This window comes from Siniperca chuatsi, linkage group LG16, assembly GCF_020085105.1.
Source record: "Siniperca chuatsi isolate FFG_IHB_CAS linkage group LG16, ASM2008510v1, whole genome shotgun sequence".
In the NCBI taxonomy this organism is placed as follows: domain Eukaryota; kingdom Metazoa; phylum Chordata; class Actinopteri; order Centrarchiformes; family Sinipercidae; genus Siniperca; species Siniperca chuatsi.
The window spans coordinates 14,931,742-14,942,709 of record NC_058057.1 but is presented as its reverse complement, the minus strand read 5'-3'; the positions used below and the strand labels follow the sequence as shown (position 1 = coordinate 14,942,709).

At 38.1% G+C, this 10,968-nt stretch overlaps 1 protein-coding gene across 1 annotated transcript; it reads left to right on the top strand.

The window, feature by feature from the left end:
- Positions 1-927: 927 nt before the first annotated feature.
- LOC122862821 (histidine triad nucleotide-binding protein 3-like) lies at positions 928-9,540 on the top strand. Its single transcript, XM_044168551.1, has 8 exons — positions 928-1,123; positions 2,353-2,470; positions 2,884-2,953; positions 3,710-3,836; positions 4,108-4,152; positions 6,681-6,754; positions 6,867-6,994; positions 7,669-9,540. The coding sequence occupies exons 1-8, from the start codon at positions 1,022-1,024 to the stop codon at positions 7,698-7,700; spliced, it is 696 nt and encodes a 231-aa protein (XP_044024486.1). The 5' UTR covers positions 928-1,021; the 3' UTR covers positions 7,701-9,540.
- Positions 9,541-10,968: the final 1,428 nt, after the last annotated feature.

Genomic DNA, 10,968 nt, shown 5'->3' with positions numbered 1-10,968 from the left:
TAGTTTTCACTCAATCTCTGTTTTCAGGCACCACACAGGCATTTTAATGTCAGTCATTTACTACAGTGACCGCAAATACACCCCAGCTGATGGGTGAAAGCATAAATGAATGTAATATACAGATCTGTTTAATTTTAATGTTAGATTTATCTGAAATGTGTCTTGCATAACAAGGCAAAGACTTCACATACATAACAAAAACATTCAACCAGACAGCAAAACAATATTACAAACAAACATTTATATATGATAAATTATGATTAAAAAATCAGCTACATTGCCATCGAGTATTTAGGATTGTGACGTGGTAATTAAAGCACAGTGGAAACAGAGCAATCATCAGAACTTAGAGTTTATTCATTGCGTTAATTTGTACAATGTAGGTTACAATCAAGCATGATGCAATTAAATCATGTCAGTTATGGATGAGATAAAGTTACATTTTTTTTACACCTTAAATGTATGTCCATATTGAACTTAGTGGTATTTTTGTCTGATTCTCTGTTATCCTCATCCCAATCATACAGTATGTATCTTTATAGAACATATCTAAAGCTGTGTGCAGTCTTTATGGCTAGAGCTTTAAGGGCTCAAGTCACTCAAATAACAAAAACACATTTAAGCCATTTTTTGCTTCTTTTTGAATATTTTAAGAAGATGCAAGGCTTATACCACATTAGCCCTACAGGCCAGTATATCCTGACTGCTTGCTGTGACAGTTAAGATCACAAACAAGCGTGATCTCCATTTATTAAAAATTAACTACATGGGTTCATTTTGGCCTCTGTAATGTCCTTTAAATATTGTTTCTTTCTATTCAACCGCCTTCACTTCCCCACCCACAGTGTTTGGTGTGGGGATTTAGGGAAGATAGATCGTTTAGAAAAGCACTGAGTAATCTCTCTTCGCAAACACAGACGATCTTTGGCAGGTTTACAAACTATGGGACAGGCCTACATTTTACCGGCAGTAAATTGAGGAAGGGACAACTGAGACATTTGTCCTAGAAAATATCAGAAAGATGGCGGGGAACGAATCAGACTTAAGTAAAGAAATAGATGAAACTTGTATTTTCTGTTTGATAGCCAACGATCAAGACAAAGAAACGGAAGTCATTAAAAAGGTAAGATCCTTTTAAATAAAGGTGCAGTTGCGCTGTAGGTAAAGCTCACTTCATGACACTCTCATGCATACAGTAGCCTATATGACCGAGAGAAAATGCCATTAAAACATAAAATATAGCTGGAACAGCATTTAAACTGTATTTCATTGTCTTATCGATAATTGTGTAGAACTATCGATTATGTTTTTCTCGTGTTACTGTAAATATTGATTGTTAAGTAGCCTAACTGTAATGGACAGACCATCTGCTTATTTTGTTTATTTACGTCTTGAGTAAGGGGCCGACTCTCTGCTCCTTTTCGATCGTGTTCCCAGGTCATGTGTGTATACATTTTGTATGCCTATACAAAATGTAAACAACATTTTATTCTATGTTTTAGATTTCATATATTTTCTTAAGCAGATCATCCAGAATAGTCCACATCAAGCCCACAAAATAGAAGATCAAGAGTAGGCCTACATCTGGATAAAGATGTGATTATTTTAGTAGCTACTGCAAATCATGATGCGGTCTATGATAGGCAGGCAAACGCCTACACAATGAACCATGATAATGTTACTATTCAAATTCACAATATCAGATAGTCTAACGTTTCCAGTCAAGGCCTTCTAGGCTTGTTTGACTCTCGGTTCTTCTATATTAGTTGTTAATACAACGACGGAACCAAAACGCAACAAAAGCGCGCTCTGCTGTGCGCGCTTTTCTCCAGGAGCCATTCGTTGCGCGCAGCCGTTTTTGATATATTGTCTCTATAAAGTGAAAGTGGGTGTTTTAATCAGCAGCAGGCAATGCAGAAAACGTAAGCGAATACTCAAAGAAGATGTTTTGGGGTTTTTTTTCCAGAATAAACATCAGAGCAAAGCTGTTAGGAAGATGAGGGAGGCAGGAAGACCAGTTTAGTTGTTAATGTGCGCCGTCAGTCTATGTTTCCACCACAGAAGCTTCAGTGTGTGTCTACAGCATCATTCAGACAATGAACAGGTGTCGTCGTTAATCCTGTACACACGCGGTCAGGCTGAACAAATCCAAATGTCTCCCCGCCAGACAGTGGCAACCTTGTACCCACACAGAGAAGTGCCCTAGCACCACAACATGGACAGTATACCCTGTTTCCTACTACACACAACTGTTACAGACTGAACACATGTGAGTTTCAACAATGCTGCATTCACTGGCCTCTAGGTTATCATGAGTGTGTTTTATCCCTACATTTCCATCCTCTCCAACAGAGCAAGGAGCTGGTGTGTTTCAGAGACATTTACCCTGCTGCTCCCCACCATTACCTGGTTGTCCCCATACAGCACATACACAGCTGCTACTCACTGCACAGGGGACACATCAGCCTCGGTCAGTTATAGTGGATCTTGTTAGTATAAGTACTGCAAGTACCCCTGAACCACTATTTCTACTGAGATGCTACTGCTACAGCTGCTACTAATACTACTACTGCATGTAGTGATACTACTAGAGTCCCTACAACTAATACTCTTACTACTACTTTTACAGGATACTACTAGAACTAGAAATAGCACTGCTGCTGAAACTACTTCTACAACTACTACAACAATACTACTTATACATTTACTAATACTATCACTGGACTACTGCTAGTAGGTCACTATTACCTATAGCACTTCTGTTTTCCTTCTTGAACTGCTTCAGTTTAATACGATGATATCTATATAAGCTACCTCATGCTGCCTATAAGTTTAATCTTGTCAGCTCTTCACAGAGAAATAACTGAGTCATGTCTCCAACAGTTAAACAGATGGTTGAGATGGGGAACGCTGTACTACAAGACCAAGGGATCACTGACATGAAGGACATAAGGTAGATGAAGACAGATAGTGTGTGCATGTTTTTCTTCACCTTTAATAAACACAAAGTTTAAAGGAATAGTTTGACATTTTGGGAAATACGCTTATTCGCCTTCTGGTGTAGAGTTAGATGAGAAGATCAATACCGCTCTCATGTTTGTACGTTAAATATAAAGCAACAGCCAGCAGCCAGTTAGCTTAGCTTGGCACAAAGAATAGAAATAGGGGTAAACAGCTAGCCTTGTTCAATCAGTACAAAGTGCAAAATCGACAATTTGTCTTTTTTACGGGGGTTATGTGCCGGACTATTTATTGGCCAGGCACAGCAACTTTCTGTGTTCGGATTAAACAAACAAGATATATCGTGTTAATTGGTGAGATTAAGGTGCTGCTGGTAAGAAGATTTTGTTACCGTTAGGCTTGCTGTTTCCCCTTGTTTCCTGTCTTTATGCTAAGCTAAGCTAACTAGCTAGCTTTAGCTTCACATTTACCTTCCAGACATGAGAGTGGTATCAATCTTTTCATGTAACTCTCCCTGAGAAAGCGAATAAGCGTATTTCCCAAAATGTCATACTTTTGCTTTAAGCAATGAAGAAAGTACAGTTGTTTGAAATGTATGATGCACCTTTAAGCTCAAAACTAATGTAAACTATGTGGTTGTAATACACACTCAAAAATCAAAGTGTTTCATACCTCTTCTGGAATTTGAACTGTGCTTTAACTTGCTTGTCAGTGTGCTGATCACAGCACTGATGTGTTTTCCTCACAGGATGGGCTTCCACCAACCTCCCTACACTTCAGTTGATCACCTCCACCTCCATGTGCTCGCCCCCACCAGCAAAATCTCAGAGTACATGCAGTATAAGTTCATTCCAGGAACAGATCGTTTTGTTACTGTGAGTGCTGAGGACTAGAAATTCCCTCTTCCTTACTCCTTATTTCATTGATTTCTTATTAATTCTCTTGTATGAAAATTATTTCAGTCATTGCAGTGTTATCCATGCAGTGGCTGTGAAATGTGTACTTGTTCTTTCATAAGTTGCTGTGAATACAGTCATTAGACAAATGGCTAAACATCAGATGTAAATGTAGATACTGAACCAGATGTGACTACCTTTCTTGACAATGTTTATACCCCTATCTAAGTTAATGTTTTTCTCTTTGCAGGCACAATTTCTACAGAAGCATCTAAAGAAGAACATTTTCTGGAAAGTGAGTCAGTAGATGAGATAATGAAGCAGATAAATTAATTAGTTTTGAAAGGAAAGCCATAACATTGACATACAGTAGCTATGACTACACACACTGCACACATTAAGGTCTGGACTAACTCCAGTGTATAAGAGTTTGTTGAGATATTCCTTAAAATTAAATTATTTTTATGTAGAATTTTGTGCATTTGTGTGTGTGCGTAACTACAGCTTGTCCTTTTGGGATTGAAGAGAGTTTCTGTTTATCGCTGCAAAAGGTGTTGCATAGCCAGACATCCTCAAACACATTTTCCACTCATTTTCTGAAATTAACTCTAGATGTTTTCCCTGTTTCCAGTCTTTGTGCTAAGCTAAGCTAACTGGCTGCTGGCTGTAGCTTCATATTTCATAGATATGAGAGCGTGGTATCAGTCTTGTAATCTAGTGTTAACGCTTGGCAGGAATGTGAATAAGCAACAATCCCAACATGTCGAACTATTCCTTTAATTAACCATTGTAGATTTTTATATGCGCATATATTCATCACTCAGATCTTCTACTTAGTTAGTAAAAGTCCTGCATTCAAAATGTAGCTTATGTAAAAGTACAAAAGAATTAACATCAAACTTTACTTAAAGTACCAAAAGTAAAAGTACTCATCATGCAGTATGGCCCATTTCAGAATAATGTATATTATATTATTGGATTATAATTACTGATGCATTAATATGTACATGACTTTAATGTGGCAGCTGGTAAAGGTGGAGCTAATTTCAATTACTTTACATACTGCTGGGTAGCTTGTGAACTTCCTCCCTGTGGATCAGTAAAATCTTATCTTAACCTATAATAATACATTTATTTGTTGATTATATTTTGCATTATTAATCTGAATCTAAGTGACTATTAACTAAAGTGATCAAAGAAATGTAGTGGGGTATAAAAAGTACAATATTTGCCTCTGAACTGTGTGGAGTAGAAATATAAAGTAGCAGAAAATGGAAATACTCAAGTAAAGTATAAGTCAAGTCAGTTTTATTTATATAGCCCAATGTCACAAATCACACATTATGTACCTCAAAACTGAGTAAATGTACTTAGTTACTTTCCACCGCTACCTCTGAGTAGGCTACATTAGGCTGTTTTGGTTAACACATGTGCTCCTTGATGTCTGACAAGTCATATTTAGGTCATTTGAAATAGGAGTTTACGCGGTTCCCGTGAACGCAGCAGTGGACCGACTGGACGCTGCTTGTCCTGCGTCCTCAGACCACAGACACGCCCAGGCGTTATTCAGACGCAACCGCACAGTCACGAGCTCGTAGTGCTCCTAAGACACACCTTTAAAAACACAAATGACAGAGAGGCCGACACAGAAATCCTGCTCAGCGTTAAGTAACGATAACTCATTCATGTTTGAACAGCTGGCTCCTGACTCCCCCCACCACCAAGCCTCCGGGGGGGCGACAGACCTCTAGGTGAGGCAGCAAAAGCAGGGATTTGCTCTGTTTCTCAGTTTAGCAGCACAGCCTCGAGCATTGGTAGTAGTTCAAGAGAGAAAGATGAGTCCGCAGTCTTTGATTGATTACAGGAAAGTGTCACATTGTTGTGGGAGTGATGGGACTCTGCAGTCATTACTGTCGAAGCTAGACACTGGAGAAATCACCCTTACATTCTTGATGTTACTGCAAATTATAAAGACACTGCTACATTAACAATGAATGAATTCATTTATTTTCTTTCTTTTTTTACCTACAAGAGTTTTGTGGAAGTGCTGTGTTTTATACTCCGGTTCATACCTGTCAGGATGTATCCTAACTCTTGGTGTTATAAAGGCAACATGAAGCCATTCATCGTCTCTGAGGAGGTCGTGACTATACACATCCAGTGACATCAGGAAGCATCCTCTCTGAGTTGAAGTACATTTACCATAGTACTGTACTTAGGTACGATTTGAGGTACTTGTACTTCACTTGAGTATTTCCATTTTATGCTACTTTATACTTCTACTCCATGACATTTTGGAGGCCAATATTGTACTTTTATTTGATAACATTAGTTACTAGTAACTTTGCAGATTCAGATTATAAATATAGATCAACTAATACATTATGGTGTATTATTACGGTTTAAGACACCCAGCAGCATGTAAAGTAAGTAGTAGAAATTAGCTCCACATTTACCAGCTGCAACATTAAAGTGATGAACGCATTAATGCATCACTTTTTATGATCCAGTGATATTATTCTGAAATGAGTATTGCATTATGCAGAATATACTTGCTTTTTGTAAGTATATTTTGACTTTTACTTAAATACTAATAATAATTTTGAATTAAGTAAAATATCTGCGTACTTCTTCCACCACTGTCGGTATCATTGAATGAATATGTGTTGCTGTCCTTGAGTTCAGTGGGAACATTTGTCAGTTTCTAAAAGCCAAACTTATTGAAAACCAAACGGTGTACCTGAGATACTGGATTTACACGAATGAGATGCGGTTTACACTAGGCTGTACTGACGGGACCTTATTGATGTGATTTGTTTGTTGATAGTGGAGCGGATGGTAGAAATGGGAGGGAGAATACTGGAGAAGAATAAAGTCAGCGACCTAGATGACGTCAGGTAAATCAGTTTCCTGAGATGCTTTGCTTCAACTGGCCTTCTTGAATGATTTTGTTTGTAATCATTTCTTTGCAAACCTTTGTTCATTTGTGTTTTTGTTGAATCTGTGCAGGATGGGGGTTTCATCTGCCTCCATTCTCATCTGTTCCCCACCTCCACCTCCACGCTCTGGCTCCAGCCAGTCAAATGAACTTCAGGTCGCAGCTTCACTACGGGCCTCAGTCTCACTGGTTCATCACAGTGAGTGGTATCTTAGATGGCTGCATTTGTATGTATGGAGACTGGAGCGTGCCAACAAAATCATTTTTAGCACTATGATTGATTTATTATTTATTATTCAATAATCAGCATTCATCATAAGCCAACATAAATCGATTAATAAAATTTGCATTTTGGTAAGTTGGCAATTGCAAAAAGATTTAGTGAGTGACTAAAATGTCCTTTTTGTCTTTAAATTATGATTATATTTAAGTTTAACTTTAGAATTTAATGTTTAAATGGACATGTCAGATGATTTACTGTTCATTACTGTCCACATTCATTTAAAGCTGCCTCTTTTTAATTTAAAGACACGCTAATTAGGTAATTAAACAGCAGCTTTTTGTTTCTCAATCACTTAATTAATCCAAGATGTTATTATCCATTAATTAGGTGATTATATTGACCCCTGAGTATTTATTTTGATGGCACACTCCAGCCTCTCTATAGCGCTGCCTTAAATCTGTCAAAATCTGCCCAGAAATGAGCCATATTTCTTCTTCCGTGTTATGTCTTGTATGTCTGTTGTGTACACTGTACAAATGTTATATAAATGTTTTATGAATAAATGTAATTTGTAAGCACTTTTAATCACTGTGACACTAAACTACAATACTGTGAATACTGTATAAGTCCATTGTTCTGCTCTGTTGCAGGTAGACAACGTGCTTTCTCAGCTGAAGACTAGCTGCAAGGTCAAATGAAGCGATACAGAGTCTGAAGGTGTCTTCTTTTATGTCGACAGGTTATTTATTGTCATTACGCCTCACTGAGTGTAATTTTAAATCAGTTTTCCACCTGACTTGAGCTTTTTGTGTTAATGAGTTATAATGATTTATAATTCCTCCGTGCAGCTTGCTGGTTTTAGTTGTGGAGGAAAAAAAGCTCTTTTTTTGGGTGGAAGCCGTAAAATCTTTCTTTCTTTCTTTTTTACGTGCATGCTGTTCCTACCAAATATCACGTTGTGTAATTAGAGCATCAATGAGGGGAGAATTACAGCTTTTAAGATATGTATTATTTATGTAGATACAAACCTTGAAGACTAACTTGAAAACTAATAACACATTTATTGATACAATTTGAAAATTACATATAAGAAATCATTTAATTGTATTTTTTTTTTTTTACCATATTACATCTGTATTTATCGGGAAGGACAGTTATACTTTGCACATTCATGCACAAACCTCTCAAACCTGTTTACACACAGAAATCATTTTTGTTTATATGTTTACTTGTTTGTTCCAGTGTATGAAGTGGATCAAAACAGCTGCTCATAACTTTGGTATCTTTGTTTCATAACCTGTCTGATTCACTGCGGTACAATCTTTATTTTAATAGTAATATAATATTTTATGTAATATTAATAAAAGATCTGGAAAAGCTCCAAATAATGGGTTCATCTCTGACAAAGTCTTAAGGGTTGCTTGGCCCTTTTTCCCACTTCACAAACACAGGCTCAAGTGTGTGCAGCTGTGTATGATACCCCTTCAGTATTTCTGTTTACTTTAATAATCACAGGGGACAATGGGTCCTAATGTACGTCTTTGTTTCTCTGCCAGCACCTACACAAATGTCTGAACAACACTGTTTGGAGGAAAAACACAGAATTCATTATGAGAACACAAAAAACCCAAACATTAGATTACCATGACAATACAGGAGATCCTAATGGGCCTGAATACAGCTAACAATGATACAAGGGTTCCTCTAATTTAATTATTTACTTTTATTACCGCTCAAGATTCCATTAGCGCTTTCGAGATCATGTTAATTGGCAGCGTGTGCCAGTGGGTGCATAGATATCTGAAGGCTTTGTTGGCAGGTTTTTGTTTCGTCTTCAAAATTTGGCCAAATCTGTGAATTTCCAATTGGACTGCTCAATAAGATGTGGGTTTTAAGTCTTTGTGTCCATTCAGATGAAAGATGGCCCATTAGAAATTGGCAGCTAGCTGTTTGTTTTCATTAAGCCACATCAGAGAGATAATTTACCTAAATTATTCTGTTGTTTTTCTATCTTTTAAATAAGCCAATTATATCCGTGCCATTATATAAAGAATTGTATTTTGGTGCAAAAGTGTTTGGAGTTTAAGGTGATATCATATTGGCGGTGGGTAGGTGACAGTTGAATGCCCCTTCAACATCAAGAATAAAACGTCACGCAGGTGGGGAGTAGGGTGTAGTGACCGCTGGGGGGCTGCTACTGTCTGTGTTTCTCTTCTGATGCATGCTTCAGGAAAAAAATACACCATTGAACAATAATTTATTATACAGCTTTGTATCTCTGTACTGTATTCTGTACCATTGACAAGCTGACCACCAGCGCACTCATAGCACCAACCAGCTGATCGCCCTGCTGGACGGGGATCCCTCTTCGAGTAGTCCCCCCCCAAGGTTTCTTCCTTTAGGGAGTTTTTTCCTTTTTCTCATTGAGGGTCTAAGGTTTGGGTGGGTGCCATTTTAATGTAATGTGGACACTGTAAAGTCCTCCGTCAGACCAGAACATTTTAAATAAATGTAAAAATGTATTTGACTTACTTGGAGTATGACTTTAGTAAAATCTTCAAATGTCATCACTGAAAGCTGTACTTTGTTTGCATGAATAGATACAATTCCACCTTGGACACTAGGGGCAGAAAAATCCAGGTCAGGGCCTGGTGTAGACAGGGAACTGGACGGGGACACAAGAGGCATAAGTTACAAAATTTGGCTCCTTGAAAATCAGATTTCAATGGGGTTATCCTGCTGTAAAATAATACATTTGACCACATGCACTCTCCCCAAGCCTACAAACTCAGTTATTATTTCTGCTTATATATATATTAACTAGCGCCGGAGGGTCGCTGTTATTTCCCTCGTTATCTTGTCAAGTGAGATACAACTGCAAAAGAAAGGAGGTGATTGCAATGACGTTCTCACAACGGTAAAGTAAGAGCTTGTGTCCGATAATGGATCCAGAGCGTCTCTGCAAGGCATCAGCAACGTTACGTCTATCACACTTGAGCGCCAAAAGTTGTTGCTATAAACAATGGATCGATAGTTGCTGAATTACTTTTACTTTCTGTTTGATGTCGGACAGCTCGTACCAGTCGGAGAGAGCTGAAACCAAACCAGCGGTTGACAAACTGGTATCCTGGCTGGTGACGTTGCATTCTTGACATTCTACGTTGACGTGCCGCCGTGGCGTAGCCCCGCCCCTCCTACCGTCAACTACTGGAATCCAGCTATTTGTATTTTCGTCAACTAGCGCTGCTAGACGACGCTGAAGTTAGCTTCCGATTCGGCAGTTAAGGGGAAAGTTAAGGGAAACTTCACCTACAGTGTTGAGCGACCGATCCTCCGCTTTTTTGCACCTCTTACTGTTGTGAAAGCCTGTTTGTAGCAGCGTCTGTGGTATAGCCTTAACGCTGTCTGAAACCCGCTTTTAAATTTGTGATAATGAAAAAAAGGGCGATTTCACTGCTTTTTTCACATCTAGACCACATTGGACCAGGTTCAGATCAAAAACCACTATACCTAGACTTGTCAAATCTGGACTAGATTATCCCAGAGAAGCCAAAGATTCTTAAAAACACAGTTTCAGATTTGTGAAACCTTTATTCTATTTGTAAAAATGCAAAAAATGGTGATTTCACTCAATAGTATTTCCACATGGCCTTTATTGTTTGTGATTCACTTTACTTGTGATTTGTGATTACTTTTGTAACTGCCATGTAGAGTTCTTCTCTCTCACTTGAAAACAAAAGTAGAAAAGTTATTTTTACCTTTTGAAAAACAGTCAAAACATCTTCATAGATTGGTCTATTGGTCTAACTATTAAAATTCTTCTTTCCAAAAAAAGTACTGTTGTTCTCTCGCCTGTCCTCCCTGTCAACATCTCTCTCTCGGCTTCTGCCCAGGTTTTTCTCCAGACTTTTCTCAAAGCCTGCGCCGTGGCCTGTTAGAAGTGCCATAAT